The following is a 25,961-nucleotide window of genomic DNA, read 5'->3' as shown; positions in this document are numbered from 1 at the left end:
CAGCGGCGCCACTAAATTTCTCAGTTCCGTTCTTTTTGATTGCCGAACCGTTTTTTCTTTAGGGTTCTTTTCCGCCAGACACTCGAAAACCTACCGCACATAGGTTTCATACATTATTTATACCCAACGATATTTCTTTTTTCACTGCCAGTTAGTCACGATTAAAACGACGAGGGCTTAAAAAACATCTCCGCATAATGGCACGAGATCGATTTGTCAACAGCACTAACAATAGGGGCAAGACAGTATCGATCACGGTTTGGCATGTATACAGTGTATTATAATATAATAAAATATAAAGAAAGTGTATTATACAGAAAATTCTGACTAGACCACAATACAAGAAGAAAGCATAAAAAAGAATGATGCATCGCATAAAGCGATATCAACACATTCAATATATTATTTTTAAATTATTGCCAATATAATAATGTAAGAGAATTTTCTTGTGTCATAAATAATATTTATTAGAAATCCTTTTTTACTGATCTAGGTTATTTACAATTTTCATTTTGCAACGGACATTTTCTTATTCCAAATAAATTAACATTTCACCCAACGAGATACTTCTGAAACCATTGAAATTTGCAATTTATTTCGAGAGAAAAATAATTAAATTTTATCAAATTCCAATTAGTAAGAGTAGGTACTTAGCAATTCAAATAATGTAGCTAAACTTCAGTAATCACTGAACCTTTAGATTAACCAAATCCATTAATTGGTTTTTGTACCTCTTAATACTTTGAAGTTTGGGTTAGTTAACCGCGCAGTGTTAAAAACGTCAATATGTTAATAAAGCAAAAATAAACATACGAGTACAAAGGTTTTATAAAGAAGTGCATAACGTGCCTAACGAAGGTAATTTCACTTTTATTTTTTTTTACTACTTAATAATATCGTGTGCGCTATAATTGTATTGAAATGATTACAGATCGGCTGGATGCTTGTAAAGAGGGTACACATAATATATGCGGAGCTTCAATGCACTGAACAATGTTGTTCTCTGTTAATTTTTTACATTGAAAAAATCAAGTAAAATGACAATTTGTATGATTTAAAATTTGTTCGTTTCGACGGAAACATTATTTAAAAAAATCATTATAATTCTATGAATTTATTAATTCTACAAATGTAATTATGAATGAATAAATATCAAGTAACTAAGTAATTGTAATTGCATCTAGTGGATATTAATGACATTTAATGCATAAATTATCCCGTCATAGCTAACTACATTACAAGCATTAGTACTTATCATAATGTTAGCTTTCAAATAGCAATGTTACTCAACTGCGTTTTATTAACTTGGATAAGCTTCATTTTTGTATTTATCTACAAAATGGATTCAATAAGAATGTAAAATTGTACAGCTGCAGCGAACAACACGATTCCTTTGTAACGCGTTATTAGTATTCAACGTTAATGTATTTTGCCATTATGCGTAATTATTACATATAATACAGAAATAGGTATTATATTTGTTTTTTAATTCAAAGAAGTCACTAGTACCTAATCAAGTTTCTATAGTGTAAATTTTGAATTAAGTACAAACGAAGCTGTTATTGTAACTGAACATTGAACATTTTAACGGTGAAAAATATATTTGAATAAAGTTTTTTTCCATCATGAAAAACACAGCATTTAAAAATAAAATGTTCGACAAAACGTTTTTACATCACTTTGTATTGAAGATGTTTCAAAATTAGCTGAACTGCGTAAGCTGTAACGGTTTGGCGTCGAATACTTTAAAAGTCCAGTTCCGCATGATGGTCAACGATACTGAGTTTGGTCGAATAGATTTTTTATTTTAGTTGTCTATACCCTAAGGACATGAGAAATGTGACAGTACCGTTATAATTGCGATTTGTAGTGCCAAATGATAAAGACAAGAAAATAAATCTTATCTGACAGTAGTTTCACATAATATAACGGCTGGAAATGTATCATGAAGCAATAAAACAACAATAAATAGATATTAGTTTTTCATTTAACTCCGGAGTGTCATAATACTATCACAAATAGTACTATGATTTATTTTTAGCATTGAGCTCATGTTGATATTGTAAAATAATTTTGACATATGTTCTTCGACGCATTATTTTTTAGTGTAATATGTCAATGCTTGGCGCGTTATTATGTATATTATATTTAATTTATTCGCGAACGCGTCGCATAGTAATTATAAGCAAATTGCCGAGTTCAGTATTGTCATACTTTGCAAATCAACTTATTGCTTACCGATCGACTTTTATATTAATCACTTTTCTCGATTGTAAACGTTTGTGGGCAATATGTCAGTTTCATTTCATCGGACTACATCATTGTCGGTAACGCATAAATTCGTAAACTCTCTCCCCAACACTCATTGCATGTGTGTGCAGTGTACAAATGCCAGCGCTGTGGAAATATTTGCCAATTCCTGTCACGGATTCGTCGCGGACACGGACAAGAGGAATGTCAAGTTTCACAATTCAGACACACATCATGGCAGCCGTCTCAAATACCATTTGCCGATGGGTTGCCGTGGAAGTTAGAAAAGAACTGCAATTCTTCAACCTTCAAACGGTGTTGGCAAATCGAATAAGTAAATACCACAAATGATAGACGGGTGCTTCTTTTTGACGGAAACAAAAATAAAACGTAGGTGTTGTAATTGATTTTGATTATTTGCGGTGTTCAGTATGCGCCAGTAACTTAATAAATTAATGAAAATAATAACCAAAAAAAAACATTCTTATTGTGTTCAAGTATAGAGACAGAACTTTTACGGTGAGATCAATAATTTATCACCATAAAAGATACTTAAAAAGCAAAAAAATAAAAATTATTTAGCGATTTGAATTTTGCTGTTCGTCTACATTTCTACATAAGATCAAAAAAAAACTTTCAATAAACACAATTAGAAATCATCTACGCATGATATTAACATTAATGCATTGTGTAACTATCACATAGACTGTTATGCTATAAAGTTGATTAGCATTGATATTGTTGTGTTTACAAGAAAATTGGTTGTACGTTGATTTCAAGCGTCTAAATAATATGTAAATATGTTGGGAAAACAAGCGAGTGGAGCATAGTAGTGTGCCTACAGTGCCGTCGGTTTCTGTGTGGATTGCAAGCTCTACATAAACGGCACACACAACGATAATAACAAAATTGTTGATTACATTATTCGATTGAAAATTACACTGTATGTTGGTACAAACGTCAAGATTTGCTCGGTAAACTTATTAACAGTTAGAAACGTCGCATCTCTTCAATGTCACTTGTTATTTTTCACACGTTTACAAACACTAATATGGCTTAAAAATGACTTTAAATAGATCAAGCTTTGAAGTAACAGATAACTCACAGATTGCAATTCATCAGAGGAGTAATTTTGAGTTGATCCTATTCGGCCATTTCAGAACCTCAGTTCTAAGAATCCGAATTGACGTGCTTGGGGCTCAAATCCGCGCGTGCACGTAATAAATCTCTCGAAACTTTTTACCGCAATAAAAAACAAAAAAAGACAAACTAATGTACAGTAATATGTGCGGGTTGGACCAACAGATGGACGCCTTTTTCGCAATGACCCCACTTTTATTTAGTCTAGAATAAACACGACCCGTTGAGCAAATAACAAACATTGTGCATGTTGTGTATTGAATGCGTCGTGCGGCCTCAGCACAATTCTTTAAACCTGTGAGGTATCAAGGCATATTTTACATAAAAAAAAAATCCTACCATCTGATAAATCGGAGTTACAATACTTTTTATTGAAATTATGTTAAATGTTAACGAAACTGTTCACTTCATAGGAAATATCGAAATAACAAAAAAAAAAAACACATAAATAACTAATAATATACCATTGAGAGTTAGTTTTTTTTATCTTTTTATAAAATGAAAAATCAATTGTTACAAAGGTGATTTAAATTGCAAGAAATCAGATGATTAAATTGAACGTTAGAGTAAAATCTCATTATAATTTCTTTCGCAAAGCTAAAAAAAACATAAAAAGCTCTACGTAACAGTCTTAAAAAATATCCCGACGTTGTTATAATTTAAGTATTTCAAAATGATATTGAAAATAGACGAATATCTTGTCTGAATTATTTCTTTGTAATATTTATTGTACTAATTTGATGAAATTATGAATTGATTTTTATTTACAAACTAGTTGTGTTTACTAAAACAAAAGTTCATTGTGTAACTTACCGAGTTTACACAATTCAATGAACGTATTCTAAAAAAAAACAAAGTCAAAATACTAAGCATTACCGAATTCCTAATAATCATAACTAATGCGCGATGAATTATAGATTTATAGAATTAGTCCGTTTAAACATATTTACAGCTAGTAATATAGGACGCATTACAAAATTAAAAATTCAATTAAAATATAATTAGCATGTATAATTGATACCGGTTAAATAAATCTGGCACTAAGCGAATAACATATATATATTTATAGAATTGTTTTCTTGGTAATCGACTACATCTGAATTTGATATTGCGAGAAAGTGTATCTAGTCAAGTATAAAAAATATACAAAAAAAAAAAAATTTGAATGGTTATTTTTTATCGAACGAACACTCAACGCGGGAAATTAAATTGAATTCCACAGTGACATAAAACAAGGGTAAGTTTCGAATCGAATGTGACAGCGCATACAACACATTCTAGTATACCTATAAAATATGTACATTCCAAAAAACGAGTTTGACAAATATAGAACGAAGGTGACAATGAATTTAGTGACTTATACAATAACTCCAGGATGATAATACGCAAAAAATATCTATTTCATGTGACAAATACTAAGATGCAGATATATTTTTAGACACGTGTCTTTATATTTTTATGGTCGTCTTAAATATTTTTGATGTTTTGCTCTTTTTTTTCTGGATCAATGCGCTTTATTGTTGCCTTTGACTTGTATATTTCACAGTAAAGAGATAGACAATGAGAGTTACTGGCACCTAACAATTGAAAAAGCGTTCGAAAAGGACAAAGCTTGGATCTAATTCGGGTCAAAGTCAATACTGTTTCATCAAACTGAAAGCTCTCCGTTACTTGACAATAATAAATACAGATCCCGCGTTAATTCTGCTTGAAAAGAGGTTTGCCAATAAGAGTTATCTGTATAAATTCAAGTTTTTGGTTTTAACACGCTGTCCTATTGTAAATACACATTAGTGCACGGTAACTAATGCATTTCATCAGCTTCACTGTTTAGAAATTTAAATCAAATTCAATGTCATGTCGATTTCAACTTGATTTTTAAGTGGTTACTTGTTAGTTATATTTATACTTAAGAAATTGTTTTTCAAGGGATTTCTGCATTATAAATGTGATGAATCATATTTATAATAAAATTATGTGTAACATATCTAACTGACAACTCATATAACTTATGATGTACATAACGTTATATATATTTTTTAGCTTCGCTGCGAATCTAAGAAGGTATTAATTTCTTTTAACAATACGTCAAAAGATCACAAATCGTATCTAGTTGAAGACATTATCCTTAAAAATTGAAAAATTTTCCCTCGTTCCCCGCAAATGGGGGAAATCTCCAAAAAAATTACAAATTTAAAAATTGGTATATTTTGTCATTTTTTTCTTAAAACTTCCATAACTTTTTCAAAAATCAACAAATCAACATAATTTTTTTTTATAGTAAAACCTTAGATATTTCCTTTTCATTTGATATCATTTTTTTGAAAATTTAACACTTAACCTGCTCACAGGGGAGATTTAAAACAGCAACTTTTTTACAAAAACTAACTTTTTCAACTTAACTTTTGAAAATGTTTCGGAAATACTGACACTTTTATATATATCTTAAATTAAAGCTAATACTTTATTATGGAATTAATAATATTTATGGAATTATGGAATTACTTTATTTTATGCGCAAATGGCTACCGTATTCAAAAATATGCTATTTTTGTATTTAAATTCTGGGTTTTGTATTTTATTTTATTTAAAAATATCTTATTAGAGGAATACACTGACATTCATGAATATTATATAATTTTATTGACATAGAATAAAGTTCATAAGACATAAGAAATTAAACTCTAAAAAATCGAAAACATATTCCTTATTCAAATAAAAAGTAGCTTAACCAGCTTTTTCCATACAAACAATTAAAATTATTAATGTCTAATATTTTAAAAGTATTTATTGTCGAATTAGATTTGATATGATAAGAGTATTCAATTATAAAAGTAAATAATTTTACTTTATAATTTATTAATTTTTTAACTCTACTTGTGTGTGCTACTATCTATCTACAATACTCCAAATTTTTTTGTAAAATGTTGCTTATAAATCATAAATTTAAAAAAAAAAATGATTTTTAGTTTCACCTGAATTTAACGATGGATTTTTAGAATTACAATCAAATTTTATAATACTCTCAATTAAGTAAATCTTTTTAACAACTTTTTTTTTATTGGTTTTTTTAGATATATAATCATTAAAATTAATTAAATTCTGAATATTTCCATTGGAGAATCTTTTTAAACACCAAAAGTTAATTAGAAATCATTACTATGACTTTTATTTAAGTGATCTATTATGATAAAAATGTAAAAAAAATCAAACTTTTCTGATAAATGTACTGTAAATAGTAATTATAACATTTCCTGATTGCATATTAATCTTAACAAATTCATTTTTTTCTATTTAATAATGTCAATTTCAAACTTGCAAGTTGAGCTAAAAGTTATGGTAATAAATACGTTTTTTTTTATTAAACCTTTCACTTTAAAGGACAAAAAAAGTAGGTTCAAAATGATTACTTTTAACATATTAAAAATCAAAATCAATAATTATTTGAAAACAATTAATTTTAAAAATTATATAATATATAATTAAAAGAATTACTAATCTGGGTATAATTAAGGAAATAGAAGTTGATGTTGCTTTTGTAATTATCCACCAATTTCTTAGAATTAAACACTATCTACAGATTTGCATCGAAGTGTTTCTTATGATAGCGATTTTAATCACTGTCAGATTAAATCTATACTGGACCCAACTATGCAACATCCTAACTATGCTGCGACCCCACTATGCTGGGTTTTTTTTAATCAATTTTTACACTACAGGATTAAATTTAAAATATGTGTTATGTTGTTTTTTACAATTACAAAATATAATCAAAAAATAATTTTTTTAAGATTTGAAGATAGCCAATTTATATATAAGCTTTAAAGAAAATCGTATACATAATATAAACTAATTTTAAATACCATAGAAATATCGTAAACAAAATCAAATTTTAACTAGCTTCAAAATGCTGTAGAAACGTAACAACTGAATTAAAATAAGAGTTTTTGGCATCAATTTTATTTTTTAACTTATCATTAAGTTGGCTGAAATTTAAAAAAAATTACTTTTTGATTATTTTTTGCAATTGTGAAAAATAACATAAAACTTATTTTAAATATAGACGTATAGTAAAAATATTTGTTAAAAAAAAAAAAGAATAAAATGTTATGTAGATCATAAGTTATATGAGTTATCAGTTAATCTGTTTTTGTAATTTTTGTAATTAATGTTTGCAATAAATATCGAAACTAATATAATTGATATTTTTCGTTCTTATAAAATTATGATTTTATTTTTGACGAGATAAATGTATCTTCGATTTTAATACAAATATGTAATCTTTTATTACTTCAGAAAAGTAAAAAATAACATCAATGTTGTTGTCAAATAAATAAAAGATTCTTTCGAAGTAATGAAATAATGATACAAAGAAGTTTATGTTGCTGATAATATTTAGAAAGGAATAAAATATATATGTCAGAATAAATTACGGTTTGTAATCTTTAGTTTTCGGTTCGTTTAACAATGATTGTTTTAACTAATAACTAATAATTGTCAACAGTATTGTAGTCGGTCCAGTTATAGTAACAATTTAACTTCCTCCTATTGTTTTTGAATAAAACATTTTGTATAGAAAGAAAATTATTTGTGGATGATTATTTTATCTCTCCATTTATTTTTTCTTAATTACACAATTCATTATTGTGCTAATAATTTTCAAACCTACTCAAGATTTTTGAAAAATATATAAGATTGAATAATATTTGTAATGAGAATTAAATAAAATGTAAGGGCGATTCGAGAAATAACGACATCATTATTGCAATTAATACTTAAAAAACTTAGTTTTTCTTATATTTTTTAGCGTTAGAAATTTCAATTGAGTGTACCGAGAAAAATAATAGTAAAATAAATTTTAAAAAACCCAGTTTGTTTTTAATTCTGATTATTTACAGAAAAGTTGTAATGATGATACTACACTGTTGAGTCATGAATAGATCCGCATTTGTTTGACAATGAAGCTCGTGTAAAGAAACAGCGGGAGAATATTAAGTTTTTCATAAAAAAACGTGGTTTGAGAAATTTATACCATTAATGCAAAATTTTCTTCTTCAGAATCAACTATTTAAAGTCACGTTTTTTTATATTTTAAGGATGAGGGTCATTTTTAGAGTATCGTAACAAAATTTACATATTATTCAGCTTGAAGTAGGTACATTGCGCTACCAGTCGACAAAGGTAAACAAAACATTATTCCGCGCAGGGAAAACCTTTTAAACTCTAGTCAACACATTTTTACCTCCGTGATGATTATAATAAACAAGCATCTAAAAAAAAAAATGTGCTTAATACTTCAAAATTATGCGTATATAGTGAAATACGTCAACATATGTATGCATTCTGTTGGGTTATTTTTATGATAATTTATTTAGTCAGCAGACTTTATTTTAGAAAAGATTTCATCAAATTTTTTTTATAAACAAGTAATTAAAAAATTTACTCGAATTCAACTGAACGACCTATTAAATTATGTGACATAATAATTTGTCCGTTAATGTATCTTTTTTCACGTTACACGTAATGCGATTATTATAAAATAATGGGATGATTTTTGTGAAAGCATTTAATTGTTCACTTTTCAAGTTTGAGATGATTTTGCACAATCGTGAAAACGAAACAGTGCAACTGACTTTCTCATGGGTATTGTAATTATTGTAAAAGAGATTACTCAACAATATAAATAAAACCACTTTTATGCTAAATGAAAAGAAATAAGATCTTTCGCAATAGATAAGTTTTGGTATAGGTATTACAAGACGGACGTATACAGTTTATTATGTTGAATACAATATTTTGAATCAAAAAAGGTTTAATTTAACAAAAAAAAAAAATGAAATACGACAATGATAGTGGTACAAAAGTCAACAATTAAAAAATATAAAGTAGGTACACTGTGACTTTGCCTTTAAGCTAAAAAATAAAAAGAAAGAAAAAATCTTTTATATATTCGCGGCACAATCTCAAGAACAATAGATGCAAACGCTGCGTTTTTGTAGCGTGGTCGTCATGTCATTGTTTTTTTTTGTCAAAAATAAAAAAGTAAATTTTATCTAGATTATATATTTGTTAACAAAAGTTTTGCGATAACAAGTAATTAATATGAGCTGGTAAAAAAAGAAGATCGTGAGCCCCTTATCGAACAAAAGTAGTTTTTATCACCTTGATTTACAATAATTACGGCGCAACAAATGACAAATTTCAGAAAGAAATTTATATTAAAAAAAAAAAAGACAACTTGTGGATTTTAGTATAATTTATTTAGTAGACTGTTTTTGTTTTTCGTAAAGTTTTATTCGATTCTTGACTCGACAAGACAACTGTAATCAAAGCCGGAGAACACCATGAAACATTTATACTTTATTAAATGTATAATTACTAACTTAATACTTAATTATAATTTTTTTCCTTGTTATACGTTTAATATCATTAGTATAATTTATTCTTCATCTTGACGTTAAAAAAATTACAACTGTAAAGAATAGCTAATTAAGTTCAAGTATCTTAAATCTCAAAGTATCTTATTTGTTTAGTTTATCAGATTTATCTTAAAAACAAAATCTGTCTCTTTTAAGTTGATTCTTTAAAAAAGTATTACATTTCATCCAATAAACGAGCGAATAAATGAAACATCAACGAACAAAAATATTAAACGAGCTCAACCAAAAAAAAATTTGTTATTATTAGATCCAAAAAAGACCGTGATACCGAAAGAAATTCGGGATTCGCTATAAATAAATATTGTTTTGTACATTTTTATAATTTTGTTTGTAGAATGCTTTCTTTTATGTGTATAATAACTATATGATTTAGTTATTTTTCTTTGCTCATAGATATAAATCGATGCATAGCCTTCAGTTGCATTTACATATTTTGATTATACCTCATATACTCACAGTAACATGTTTTTTTTGCCAGGGCTCTGAATAAATAAACGATAAAATCACATTTTTTTCCCAGGCAAAAACATTCATGATACGATTTATTAAGAGTGTAGGATTGAATTACATTGATAAAGTATTGATTTTTTTATGTTTGATAGTGTTTATTTTAATATTTAGACGCTAAAATGTACAAAAAAAGATATAGAAAGAAAATAAAATGTAAAAAATCAAAGGATAAATTATAATATTTATATAAATATAAATATTAATGTCGAACATTTTACTAATGCGTAAACGCGAAGTAATTTTTGTTTATGGGTTATTATTATTATTTTTTTAACAAGTAACAAAAGTCTATCAATACTTTGTACTTAATATTCGCTGTAAATATATGCACACTGACTTGTATTTATTTCCAGACGAAATTAAATTTTCTTGTTTTAGTAACTATGACATTAAACGCACAAAGATTCGTTCAGTCACATACTCGATAAATAATTGCTCAATGAAAATCAAGACGACTTAAAAGGGTTCTTGAATGTCGCTGAGTATGTAATAGCGACGAACAAAATTCCTTATACTTCCAGCTCAAATTCAATTCACATGTGACTACAGTCGTGAAAGAAGAAAGGCACAAAGTAATTTACCATTTATAGTTTCATTGAACCGTATCTGGTATTGATATTTAATTGAAGTCAAAACTTTTCTAAACAACGACACCCGATGTCCCTTGTTGTTCATCGAGGGAATATATTAAAAACGCGTTGTCAACCTTATAGGATGATTGGCTTTCGGATTTCAACATCATATCAATTACTTAAGCCAACCGGAATATTTTAACAGAGTGTCGCGGCTCGTCATAGTAATTTAATTACATTAAAGATAATGAATGTGGTATAGAATTCCCTTTTCTTGTAATGCATCATAATATCTAATTATTATTGTTTGAACCGCAGATACTGATTGTGAGAGGACGCCGTGTACACACATTTTGGGCGTTCAAACGTTGTCAAACTTATATAAAATAAACCTACACACACTGCAGTTTATTATCATCAGTCATTTTGTTGGTAAATTCCATTAATAACATTCTACATTCGTGTATTGATTATGCGATTTTCTACAGGAAACTTTACACGTTTATCAAATTATTTTCCGCGTTGTTTATTGTTCAGTGTATTAATATTTTTGTTTTGCATCCACGTATGTAAATTCACAAACCTATCCAACTCTTTAAGGTTGCGCACGACTTTTCGATTATTTCTATTCCAATAAGCCACCGGTGAACTTTATTATCGTTATTTACGTCAGGTTTATTGTGTTTTATAGCTTTAGTTCTTACTGAAGATCGCAGTTGATTTCCATTCTCTCACTTTCACCGGCACTTTGCTTCAGCCCTGATAATCCATGCGTTAGTTCTTGTATTCTCAGAAAATCGAACAACTATCGCGTAACACATATTACCATGCGAACATCACGAGTGGTTAGCAAATATATGAAAAATTTACCTAAAATCCTCTTTACTTTTTGCACGCACCGCATTTCGTTTTAATACTGCATAACACAGAATACACTCACTTAGTTCAACACAAATAGTAAATATTTATTACTTTACAGTGAATACTAATGTACTTTTCGATAATATGTACACACATTTTAGAAAAGGCAAGTGGTATTCCGAGTGTATACAATAAGCCAGAAAAACTAATGACGGGTACTTTTCTTTTCTTGAACTTTCTTTGCCTTTTTTTATCAAGTAAGGGGAAAATAATTTAACTGTTTGTAAGAGCACAATGCATGTGGTGCATAAGCGCCGTATTATCGCGTGGGAACTAATCAATTAAAAATCGGTAGGGTTAATAATGCCAACGCATTTTATCCACATTGCTACACTTCTATCAAACACAGTGACGTGTCTTCCAAGGGAATCAAATTTTGAAATAATTTTATATTGCACTAAGATGATCTTTTTAGTTTTTTATTTGTGAGTTTTTTTTTTTTTTAAGGTCTAGATAATATATCCCAAAGTGCTCTTGTTAAAAGTCTATCGGGACGGTTTTTTTCAAGTAGTCTCTAACTCAATCGGAATGGCCATGATGTTTTCGTGTGTAGAGAGCAAACGGGCGAGGGCAAAACGGTAAATAAAAAGAAAGAACGTTACAAATACGGAATATTTTACAAGACAATTCCTTTGAGTCTGTATCGTCCAATTTGACTCGGTGGCCAGCCGTCCGTATATTACTTGTGTGGCGATAGGTTAGTCTCAAATTTTATACTTTTTATTTTCTTTTTTTTGCACTTTTTTCTTTGGCACCGTCAACGTTCGCTGTCTACAGCAGCGAGTTACGTGCTCGAGTTTTATGATTAGAACACAATTTCCTTTCTTACCAATGTTATATTTTATTTACTTTTTTTTTAATAATACCGAGTACTATATTTTTTCTTGCAAAATAATGTTCCACATAAACTATGCGTAAAACCCGGCAGTTTTATATTATATTATTTCTTTTCTTATAGCTGTAAATTCGTAAAAAGTACAGCGATTCAAAGGAACAAAAACTATTCTAGCGAAAGCATATGATTTTTTTAAAAATGTGAACGGTTTTAACGCGCCCGTTATAGTTTTCGCCGAATGATTCTTCTGCATGTGTGTTTTTTTAGTTGTATCCAAGTTTATTGTTCACTATTGTTGCATCACATATTTATACAAATATTGAACATTTTAATCACACGCATGTTCAATATTTTCCATTAAAAAATGACAACATCTGTTTGTAATAACATTTGTTATTATTCATTTATAAGACGGCATCTTATGTAGGCAATTTTGCTACACCAAAGAATATAACACCGACATAAAACGTACGTTTAATTACAAATATTTAATATTCTTATGTCATACAAATGAAAATTTAAGAAAAGTATAAATATGGAGGAAGCGTTATAAAATAATGATTTGAGCTTTGAAAATTCTGCCCAAAGAGATTTTATTTTTTTATTTTTAGACTAAAATATAATATACTATTTTTAGTAAGAATCTTTTATTTTTTTCAAATTAATGCTTAACACAATACTAAATAACAGTTACCGTAAGTAAATAAAAATAATTATACTGAAATCCTATAGGAATTTGTAATGGCTTATTATAGGTATTATTTAATCAAGTTTTTTTTTAATTGGACTGATTGTACAAGAAATTATGTTTCAAAAAACAATTTTTCTTATTTTTTTGAAATTATTAAGGAGCAAGTGCGTCAAGATGGCGTCGAGGGATTTGGTGTTATATTTACTGCGCCCTAAGCAATTTCTTTACTTACGTCTTCCCTACTATTACGAGCTCAATAAATCATAATGGGATGTTAATAAAAGAAATAGGGTTCAAACGATGTTGTACGTGTTTCCTTACTTAAGGATTAACAGCTTATTTTATTCTGATATATATATTTGTGTAACGGAACTTGTTTCAATATATGAAATGATGCGCACATTTTAATTAATATAAGATTAAAATTAAAAGTTATTCAGAATATTTTAATTAAAATATCCCAAAACTTTATGAAAACTCAAAGAAAATTTAAATCTAAAATGGTTTACAATATTTGAGTTTATCATGAAAAGTTTTTTAAATAAATAGTATTTTACTAAACTTCTCACAAAGAAAATTTTTAATTTAGTACTTACGATACATAAAAGCAATCAATTCGATCATACTTCTTATATCATTAAATAACTAAGAAATTATTTAATGTCAAAACGTTTTAGGTTAATGAACATCATTAACTATTAAAGTAATTAAAATTTATTTAGGTTCCACATAATCTAAAAACAATGTAATTTAATTATTCTTTTTCAAATAAAATTAGCATAATTATAACGAAAAAAATAATTTGTAACAGCAATATTTTTAAGAGCAATTTATAAAAATTTAATTTATATGATATTAGGTGTTATTTAAGGATGCGCACCTTAATATCTGGTATACTAGTATTTTTAGGCTTAAGTTATAAGAAACAGAAATGATTATCTGACCCAGATCTATCATGTGTATAAAATTTGATAGTATTATAGTAATTATTTTGTTGTAAATAATCAAAAAAGTATAAACAAGAGTGATAAAGATAAAATTTCAAGTTAAAAAAAAACATATATGTCAAAAACTTTTTAACTAAAAGTTATGATTTTAACATATATTTGTAAACAATACTGTTATCTTTAATATAAATATATATATATCCTTGACTAGTACTATATACTATGAAATTTATAGAACATATTTTTCAAAAAAACCATTTGCGCTATTATTGCGCATTTGGTTTGAGGAAATCTTATGGACTTATTAAACGGGATTTTCATATCAAACAAAATACATCTTCACAATTCACTAGAAAAATGTGCAAATGGTTTGAAAATTAAAATTAAATTAAAAATATAATAAAGAATTTGTAACTGTTCTTAACTAAGGTCGAGCAATTGATGCGGTTGAAGGCAATTTTGAAAACTCATAAGAAGTACTGATCGAGGGTACTAAAGTACTATATATATATATATATATATATAATTGGAATGGTTTATAATGATTCTAAATAAAAAAAAAATTATTGTTCATCATAACCACGTATAGTTATGCAAAACAAAGACGCATATTATTATTAAAAAAAAAAACTAAAAATCTGCAAGTTTCACTGATGATTACCAAAAGGTTAGTAGTTAAATAAATTTAGGTTTAAAGACTATATTCATAAATAACAGCTTAGTTTTTCTTAAATATGTGTATTTCTTTAAATTTTATTTAGTTTGAAAATGGCGATTTAAGTATAATACTATGATGTCTAAGAATTTAGTTAAAATATGCTACAGTATCAGTCATTGTTATTATTTTTAACTTTTATATTTTTATAACGATTATTAAAATAACAATTATTCTTCCCTAGTAAATGTTCTCAGAAGAAAAAATATTTAATCAAGTTAAGTACATTCTAAGTAATGCTCTCAAACATTAAAAAAACTCGATAAAATGATATAGTATGTATTTAACTATCTATATCAAGTGTATAGTCTACTTGCGTTGGAAAGTTTTATTTTTAATCAGTTTCCAGTGTTCTTTTCGACGAAACATTTGTTTTTATATATAAAACTATACACTCTACAATGGATAATGAGTAAAGTCGTGGATAATATACACACATACACGATTACACTTGTATTTATTTAATTTTAGTATTTTATCAGTTCCAAATGTCAATTTAAAAAGCATAAAGTAATAAAAGTTATCTGGTATATCTAATGTTATTTCAAGTCAATTTCATTCGATAAGATTTTCATGAGAAAATTGTTATTACCTACTGTAGTAAAACCAGCGTAGGTCACCTACAACAAACATGTAACAATAAATGCTTATACGTCTTAGAAATGTATATTTTTTTGTAAATATAGGTTTTAAATGGGACTGTTGAATTATTATATATTTAGACAATAAAACTACCGTATATGTTTAATTGGTACGAACAACAACAAACATTAAATTTGATTCGTTTTAACCATATCAGATGGGATTGAAAATTCTGTCAATATCTATGAAATAGATTAAAATAAATATGTCAATGAATTATATTTTGTTACGATATTCAGCCTTTTTTTGTTGTGTTATGCGGTAACTTCATACGTTCATCGCGAAAATTAATTTGTATAGCAAACAACCGTTTGTATCGAATTTATCGTATATACACAAAGACCTGTGCTCGACTACCGTGACGTATGCATAAACATAGTTTATCAGTATCATATTATTATTATTATTAACGTAATGTACGCCAACATTTCCGGAATTCATTGTTGCACACACGTTCGTCTGATATTTACACTTGTTATCTGCCATTGCCATTATAATATTTCAATGTTATATGCGGTTTACGTATACACACAATCTAGAAAGCTCGAGTTCCATCCCAATAGCTTAACTGCCATACGTCCCCTGGCTTGTTTTCGATAACAATTTGTCAATATTTGACATGGACAGGGTGAAACACACATTCGTACTTTATCGTTTCCCCGTGACGTACTACTCTCCACCGTCAAAGGGCCGTAAGCTTAAAAGCGTGAAAAATGAATTCTTACCGACCACCGAGTAGAAACTCCCCCCCCCCTTCGCACGGCTCTGTATAGTGATATTGTCATACGACGCATAAAAATTATACACCGATGGAGAGAAAGGCTCCAGCATCTTTTTTCTCTTAGCTCCAAAACGATTCTCAAACGTTCTCAGACCACGTGCCGGTGATAGGACGAAGAAAACAATCGTTTATAAAACGTAAATACCGATTTGTCTGCCGTCGACGTATTACATTCAATACAGACCGACGATAGCAAATCAAATTATTTCTTCCCACGCAGTCGATACCCACTGTTCTCCGTCTATTGATTCCTCTTGAAATAACGTCCAAAAATTGGCTTTTAAGATGCCGTCTGAATATCCAATTGTCCCTCACCCTCACAAGAATAATAATACCGTCGGTAGGTTAGGATAAAAAAGAAAATGCGCTGTTTAGCCAATGTAGGTTACTGCGGAAAACCAAGAATATATATTTAGATGCTCATGTCAAACAGTCAATTTATTTGGCCATATTCTATAGCCCATTGCGCACCAAGACCGTTATTGAAATAACTTGATGACGTATAGATAAACATGAGAAAATCTTATAATACCAATACATAGTATTATTATTGTAATAGGAACGAAATTGTTCAACTCTTTTGCCGAAGATAAAATAAAACATATGGGGCGAAAATCCGATTTCGGTGAATGGTATCCGGGAGCCGTGTGCGTTTTTAAAGGACTAGAAATTACAAACGAGCAAAGTCAGCAGATAATGTTTGCTAATGACGGGCCCTAATTAATGATGTAGTAAATTATTCATTAAATGACCCAACAATTAACAATAACCGTCAGAAGAAAATAATGGTGAACACAAGATAATTAAATAGTATATAGCGACTCACATAAACTGTTGATTTTATTGGCGAAATTTGAGCTCAAATAATAATGCATTCTGACAAGAGGCCTAAATTATCTCTACACTTTTAATTCATGATTTCATTCTACAGAATTCATCAGGCGGTAAATTTATCATTTAAAGTATCTTGACACACGTCGCCATTCCAGAGAGCAGTTTGGAGTGTCGTAAATTATTCGTAAGTCGGCGTAAAAATTTAACTACAGAGACGATGCTTAAAGGTATGAATTAATTATACGATAAAATTAAATATACTCAACGTATACACACATTGCAAAGTGATATTATTCTCAACTTGAGGTTTATGTAACGTAATAGCTTCCGTAAATTTTAACATTATATATATATATAATTATTTTATTTTTTAATTAAAATAACTATTATGAACTCACTTTAAGTGATTTAAATTCCAATAATAATAACAGTTGTAATTATAGTTTCTATTTTAGGTAATTTTTAAGAACTCAACTAAAACATTTTTATATAAGTACTTATTAAAATTTCATCCAAGACCAAACATAAATTTTTTCCAAGATTTATTGACTACCAGAGATTTTATTATTTCTCAGTAGTACAGAGAATAAGGTCGGAAGTTTTTATGATTGTTTTTCTTCGCGGAAAATAAGTCGATTTATTCTAGAAAATATGAATTTTATAATTGAAAAATAAAACCTACAACAGTTATAATTGTATAGTTTATATCCGCGTTCACCTATGCGGTTATCACTTATTAATTAAATAGCATACCAGAGAATCAACCGCCATAAATGGTTTTTTTATTTTTATTATTAGAAAACTTTAAATTGAAAAACTCTACTGCAGTACCCTGTGGTTTCCACGTTAATTAAGTTTTATACAAATGATATACATTAAGTTATAGTGTGTAGTAACACCCAAATGAAATATTTTCTTTATTAAACATTAATTGCTGTTCTATTTGCTTAAAAAAAAAATTACACAAAGTTATAAAAATAATGCTGAAAAATATTTTATTTTATTTAGGAAAATTTTATACTTTTTAATAAAAAAATTTGCTTCAAGAAAAATAAAAATGGTTTTAGTTTTAGTTTTAGTTCTAATGAAGTATTTTGATAGTAATGTAATTATATTTTTGCAGCACAAAATCGAAATATGTAGAAACACATAATTATTTAATAAATATAGTTTTATAAAGTTAGAAGAATAAATTACAATGAAAAGGAATTGCACATTTCATTTTAAAATTTTATGTACTATTTATTATGAATTATTTGTATATTTTTAATAAAATAATAAACCTAAATTGTTACCAATTCTATTTATTCATAATGATCAACATAAAACTATACTTTTAGATATGTAAATAATCCAGTAAGAATAATTTAAAGTTTTAATGATATACGCTTATTAAATTATATTTATAAAATACTATTTTACGTTATGGTTACTAAAATTTTTAGTGAAATGTAAAATTAATGAGTACATATAGTGATTATATAACCCTCATTTTTGTTTTCTTAATCAAAATAAGCTGGAGGTCAGTTATTTCTTGATCATGAAATATTGTTTTAAAATGAAAGAACAATGTACTCGAATGGAAGTAAATTTAATCGCACTTCGGATCAACTTTTTAGTATCATAACATTCATAATATCATTACTAACAAATCATTGAAAATTAATTTGTTAAGTTGATTTATGAATTTAAGTCAAAATTTAATTCGTCTTGTTATTTCTTCGAAAATAAAAACTTAGTCAGAAATATGGAAAACTTGAAAAAAAGTCCAAAAAAAATTAGACTATTTGGATTTTATTCTTCTTTCCAAGTTTAGAAGAAATTTTTCGAGAATATTTCCCAAGAAATGAAACACAAACGTTTATTCACTTTTTTTGCTACTTCAATAAAACTATTTTTGCACTATTTAAATAATTTGCTTTATACGTTTAATGGCAAATCTATTTTAAATAAATACTAAATAATGTGATACTTGAATAAATTATAAATTATTTGTCAAACCATAGGAAGTATTATCACAGTTGTGTAAAATTATTCTACTCCGTTCTATTTCCAATTTATAATTCATAACTGAATTAGATAATATAATCAAAACAATACACTAAAATAATGAAAACGATATCAAATGATATAACTGAATTTTCTAATTTCTTAAAATAAATGCAAGACTTCCGGTGAAATATCGAAAATCTGAGTAGATCATAATCGTTGAATCTTTTGCAGATTTTATTTGTAAAAGCAACTAAGTCAATTCACTAATATTTAGCGTTTGTCGATAGAGCATCGTAATTTGAATTGGATTTATAAATCTTTATGATCCAGTATAACAAGTACTATTATTTGAATTTTTGAATTTTGACTTTATTCGGTACTTTCTGACAACTACGGCGTTCAACTTTTGATTCCACAAAAAATAACTCGTTAAATTTTTCGATGAAAAATATTCACTTCCTGTTGCAATAGATATAATACTTGCTCGTTATGAAAGTTAAAAAACAGTTTTGAACGGTTTTTATTTGTGTTGTCGCACCCCGTATGTTTTATGTAAATTCTTAAAAATAATATAGGTTTTCTCACGGCGGTTATATATGTATATATTTATATTTTATCATTTTCGATTTAAATTTTAAATATCTTTTAGGTACGAGTCTGGCAAAAGCGAATCAAACTGCATCTACAACAGCGCCTTCGGCTGAGGATCAATGCCGCCTACAGAGTTTGACTTACATTATATAAAATAATAATAATTTCACACATATATATTAAACTTTTTCCGTCGTTTTTATTACATCACGGAGCTATCGGCTGTGCACTACAAAGGAACAAATATCTCGGTAAATTAATATTTTTTCATATTCAATGGAATTCTAACCGATGTACCAGATATTGAAAATCATTTTCATTATTAGAGTAACGCTATCTGTTTTATGTGGAACAATAAAAACCTTATGAATAAGGCTGTGAATTATATGCATTTTTAAATTTTGTTTGAGCCACTTTGAACAGTCCCAAGTTTGTGCAACTTTGTCATAGGATTATATAGTAATGCAGAAATATTTTTTGTTTTAGTTGCAGATAATCTCCCTAATCCTTTAAAACTATAACATCAGAAAAAACACATTACTAAGTTTTCAAGTCAACTATTAAAAATTTGTACTGGCCGATTGTGTGTTCAAAATAACTTATAAACGCATATAAATCACAGCCCTGCTTATGGAATATCTAGATTGAATTAAATCTGCGAATTTCATTTGATTATGTAGCTTTAATTTCCTGTGTAATTTAAACGTTCGAACGCGACGATTTTTCTATTTTAACTTTTAAAGCATAATAGTTTTGTTTTGGATCAAGAGAAAAAAGAATCGTTTCCAATACAAAAGTACCATAATACAACCTATTATATTAAAACTTACTTAAATTCTCTTATCAAAAATATTAATTTTAGAAATACTCTGACCTGACAATTGTTATACACGGCTGAAATATTAAAAAACTCGGATTCGATATTGCCATTTAACTTTCGTTACTTATAAGTTATTGAAAAATAACAACTTGAAATCATCTTTTGCGAGTTGTTTTTCGATTATTCAATTAATAAAAAGTTCAAATGTACATTAGTGGCACCAGTTTATCTCGTTTTTAAAATCGAATTATTCTGAAAATAATCGTAAACTCAACACTATTGTAATCGATAAAATAAATATTTTTTCATAAAATAAAATTAAAAACATTTCTTAATCAATTTGCTCGGGAAATAAGATGTTTTGAGCTCTACACAAGAAAGTGGCTTAAAATAAGCGCTGGATGTCTACTATCAAGATTACTTAACATTTTTTTTCCAATTATCTACTATTCTCAAAATGTAATATCTCAACAATAAATGGAATAGCAAAAACTTCTTTATTATAATATTAATTTCTAAAGCTTACTGAAAATGTTAGGTTAAATAGTTTAAATACATTGTGCGAAAACTTTGTTTATAAGGTGTTCTAGATACTCGGTGGATGTAAATACTGACGATGAAAATGCTGTTCAATAATTTAGGAGTTGAAAAATTTTAATTAAAAGATTTTATTATTTTAAAAAATGTTAAATTGTGGATTCACATAACCGGAAATCATTCAATAACTTTATTATTGAAGAAGACAATATCAGATTTCAAAGTATTCTATCGTTATATAAAACCATAAACTTACCTTGAAAGTAAACAAATGTCTTTCTCTTGACGTACGGCGTGTCCGGTATCTTTAATTCGCAATCCAGTGAAGACTGAGGTTCGATATCATATTCATTAATAAGAACACTGATGATTACTTCATAGTATCCGTCTTTTAACCGATTGACGTCGTAACGGGAATTGGCCAATGCATAACTTCTGTAATTAGTTAATCAGTAAAAGAAAGTATAAATCAGTATTTTTTCATAGTTAAGTTATAAAATTAACAAATTATTATGTTTTCGATAGATTTAATTTAATGAGATATCTAAAGTTACTGTATATCAGAAAAATTTTGATAAAATTTGGTTGCGGTGGTCTTTGTAACGCGTTTAGTTTTCTTAATCGAATTCGGTCAGTCCGCGAGTCGTAAAATGGACAATGTATACTAAAAATAAAATAAAACTATGGCTACGCTATCACATCGGATTACGAATCCCTAAATCGAAACCTGTTGACAATAATAAAAAGCTAAAAGAGGAAGCGTATAAATTAAATAAAAACCTGAGTGGTCCTATATACAAGCTGTTGATGGGGAGAATTTATAATAATATCGGGAAACACATGGGAAATAGTAGGAAGGGTCGTTCCGATTTTCACCCAAAATGCCTTTTGTCTCGGGTCGCTCTTTAATGGGTTCTACTTTTGAATCGGAAACAAATAAAATTTACATATCCGGACCATAACCCGTTTAATTTCAATCAGCGAGGAGTCAAGCACTGGTCGTTTATACTCGCAATTATGTCCAATTTGTGGAGTTTAAAATCGCATCATGAAATATGTTTACGCGTCACAATATTAGAGTTTTTTAATTTTTTATAGAACAAACAGTTATGAAATGACGTACTCGTAATAACACCTTGTTCGCGCAAAAAGTCTAATTTCATTTGCAATAGTGTAATTTTTCTCGTTATTTCCAAAATTTTCATTATAAGCTAATTGAATTATATTACTTTACATATTTTCAATTGCAGTCATTAGCAAATTTATTGACGTTATTTTATATCAACTAATATCAATGCAAGTAATTACGTGATCAGTAATAACATCATTGCGGTTTATAAAATTGATAAAATGAGGTTGTACTTCATTTTCCTTCGAAATTCTTTATTACTTTTAAAAGTAATGAAAAAAAAGTGAATAAATAAACTTGTCCTATTTTGACCCAATGACAATAACAAAAAGTAATTCTGAAGTCCGTCTATACATTCGTAGAAAAATAACTTATGAAGGAATCGAAAGTGTTGAGCAGCACGTCTGGTTTGATCATAATGTAATAATATAATTTTTTATCGTAAAACTTGGTACATGCACTAGAAAAATTTAGTATTTTCCCTCGAGTACTCAAAACTAATCTGCCCATTTGGTTTGAGAGAAAATTGATTTCCGAATATTTTTCTACACTGGTGGTAAATAATAGTGACGTTTACATTCCTAAGTAGAGTTTGGCAAGATAGTATAAATAGCAGATTTCTTCAGATTTTTACTGGCTTAAGACCATTTCTGAGGAAAATAGTAGTGTAACAATGACATTTATTGAAAAATATCAAGTTTCAATAATCCGGTTTGTGTTTTATTGTTAAAGTTTTTTTTCAATATGACTCAGTCACTCAATTCGAAACATAAAACTCATAAACGGAAAATAAGACATTTTTATAGTCTCACCTTGTTTATTATCAGATTTTTTTTATCGAGGGAATTGATTTGTTCAGTTCAGTAAATTCAATTACAGTCTTTTTATCTTTGTACACAATAATAGTCATCTAAGTAGATTTATCGAATATGAAAAAAGACAGTATTAATGCGGTGTGATGATGGAGCTGAAAAATTCGACTAACTCTCAGTTATTTTACTAACAATTGTGGTATGTCAACTATCGTTGCAGGGTAAATCAATCGTGCTATGTTATTGTTAGTCAAGATTGAGACTTTTGCTACGAGCGACGTGGCGATTCCATTCGGAGTGTCACGTCTGATGATATATTTCTCTGCTAACAATTAACGAAGAAACATCATATTGTCGGTCGATAAGAACACTAATAAGATTGTATATTTGTCATCTGTTCAGTAATCCATTGTTGTGCATTCCCGCTGTGTTAATATTAACATATACAGTGCCACCAGTGACGTTTCCATTATTTTGTCGACTGAAGCTACTTCATGTTGCCTGCACGTGACACTTTCGTTATAAGTAGGTACCGATGCCTACCGAAAAGGATCGATGGTTTTTGTAGCCGACTAACAACATTGTAATGAAATCGTCATTTGCGTTTATCCGAGACAGCACAAAAACTGGCTACATAATTCAACGTTATCGTACAATAGTGTTTTTGGTCTTTGTGCGTAGATAGAACTTAGTAACGGCGATTAATTGCCAATAGGCCGTATTAGATAGGAACGTATTTAATTTTAGTAATAGATAGTTATGAACTTGTTTTAGAGAATCCAACGAATCTTTCTTTGATTATTGTAACGTTTCTTTTTGTCCGGATTCAGATGCCGTGAATATACATATATTAAAATATCATTCGAAGTGATTTGAATGAGATGTAAAGCTAAAAAAAATAATAATAATTCACGTTCATCTCACTCTCGGTGTACGTTGTATTTTTCATTTCATCGCAATGGAAATAATATTACGAGAAGTCGAATCTTAAAGAAAAACTCTAAAAAAACGTATACGAATTACAAAAAAAAAAATCATATTAATGTAAAAGCAATACGATCAACTTCCCTGCTCAGATTAAACACGAACAACACATTTCCGAATCATCGACAGTCACACAAAAAGTCCTATACAATAGTAGTCGTCGAATCAACTTTTGCAAATGAATTTTAAATAAATTAAAGTTTCTTTCTCTCAAAGAATTCATTTTTTATTAAAATATGAAACATAACTCCACAACGTCGAATTACCCGTAAACTACTAATATAGGATTTTGTAAACTTAAGTCATAAAGGAAATTCTTTACTCAAAGAACTGTCTAATTAGTTAATTAGGGTTTTCTTCGGTGTTCCGTTTTATGTGCGAAATAGGCTTGAGTTTATTAGACTCTTTACAAAGTACTATAAGTAAGTTTAAAATATGCTAATAATTAATTATTAGTGGATAATAATGGTCAAAGCAGGCGATAAACATGGATTTACTTAAAAGAGATTGTTAAAACGGTTAAATATATTAATTTATTATTAACGATCCATTCATTTAAGTTTTCAAATTTCATCGGCCGTCATAATAAAAGAAATAATCATATTAAATAACGGTGTTACGATCGTCGTATAAAACTAGCAAACATGTTTAAATTTATCGTCAGTTGCTACTGTACAAATAAACCGTATATAGTGTTAAAAAGACAGACATTTAAAAACAAATGAGATAAATGAAACAAATACGGAGGTTTTTGTTTTTATTTAAAGTAGGTAATCCTGCGATGAACTTTTTTTTTTTACAACGCTTAGAAGCGTAAAATCTCGGTAATATTTCAAAATTAAAATACTACCGAGATTTAATATTTTTTGCGTATACATCAAAAACAGTTATACATAAAATTGCATAGAATCAATAGGAGGTACTCACTGTTTTTCTGTGACCGAGTTGTTGAACAGCGTCAATTTCGGCAACGGGAAAACGCCAGAAGCCATGCAAGTGACTCGTAGAGTGTCGTTGTTGACTCGTTTTTGGTATACTTCAAACTTCTTTTCAGGTGCTGTAAAATAAATTCCTCATTATAAAAGTTCTCTATAAGAATGTTTAAAATTTTATAGAGAAAAAAAAACAACATTCGTAATAAAGAAACCTAAAATACTGGTCCTAATCATGAAAACGAGATATGAATAACAATGACGGACAGTAAAGTAAATCTTTATGGCTAATGCTTAAAATGGACTTGAGTCGCATACGCAAAGTGTAAACGGCATGCAAAAAAGGTCCCGAGACTTATAAGACCACCTCTACCCGTTCTTGGAGACGAACGTTCTATTAGAATTAGAATTTTTTCCTCCAGCATTCAAATCGTTCTTTTTTTTAAAATTATTTTCAAAATAATAACGCGACCTGGAACAGCAATGTGTTTATATTCTTGGTGATAAACTGTTTTCACGAATCAGCTTAGATGGCCAAGAATTTCTCGGGAGATATGCAAACCATAAAAATAAAGGACTAACGACTTTGTCGTGTTCTTCCGTAAACTGTGCGTACTCGTTTACTTAACATTATTGGGTCATCACTAGTCTTATAAATGTTATCTATACATGCACTCGCATTCAGCATAATGTCTGCTCCGGTCCTTTATTCTGCGGCTCCACAAGACGATTTTCCGGCAAATAGCGGGTTTTTCTTTTCAATTTTTTTTTTTTTAGTTTTTTTTTGGCCGTCCGCCCGCGGTAACGTTCTGCTTACACCAGTGACGGTGCTGTCGAGCAATGCAATATGCGAATATAATGGAAAATCGTAAAGTGAGGTCACTGC

The 25,961-nt window shown here is 28.4% G+C and overlaps 1 protein-coding gene across 2 annotated transcripts in view; it reads right to left on the bottom strand.

Annotated features, from left to right (window-relative positions):
• The window catches only part of LOC126899326 (uncharacterized), a 143,749-nt gene that overhangs the window by 6,038 nt on the left and 111,750 nt on the right, over positions 1-25,961 (bottom strand). For both annotated transcript variants that reach the window (XM_050674120.1, XM_050674118.1), the window contains exons 5-6: positions 25,071-25,200; positions 21,475-21,653 (exon numbers count right to left, since the gene is read on the bottom strand). In XM_050674120.1, coding sequence (XP_050530077.1) covers positions 21,475-21,653; positions 25,071-25,200 — 309 coding nt within the window. The remainder of the gene's footprint in view (positions 1-21,474; positions 21,654-25,070; positions 25,201-25,961) is intronic.

This window comes from Daktulosphaira vitifoliae, unplaced genomic scaffold, assembly GCF_025091365.1.
Source record: "Daktulosphaira vitifoliae isolate Bord-2020 unplaced genomic scaffold, ASM2509136v1 Scaffold_2, whole genome shotgun sequence".
Lineage (NCBI taxonomy): Eukaryota > Metazoa > Arthropoda > Insecta > Hemiptera > Phylloxeridae > Daktulosphaira > Daktulosphaira vitifoliae.
This window is presented reverse-complemented; position numbering and strand designations above follow the sequence as displayed.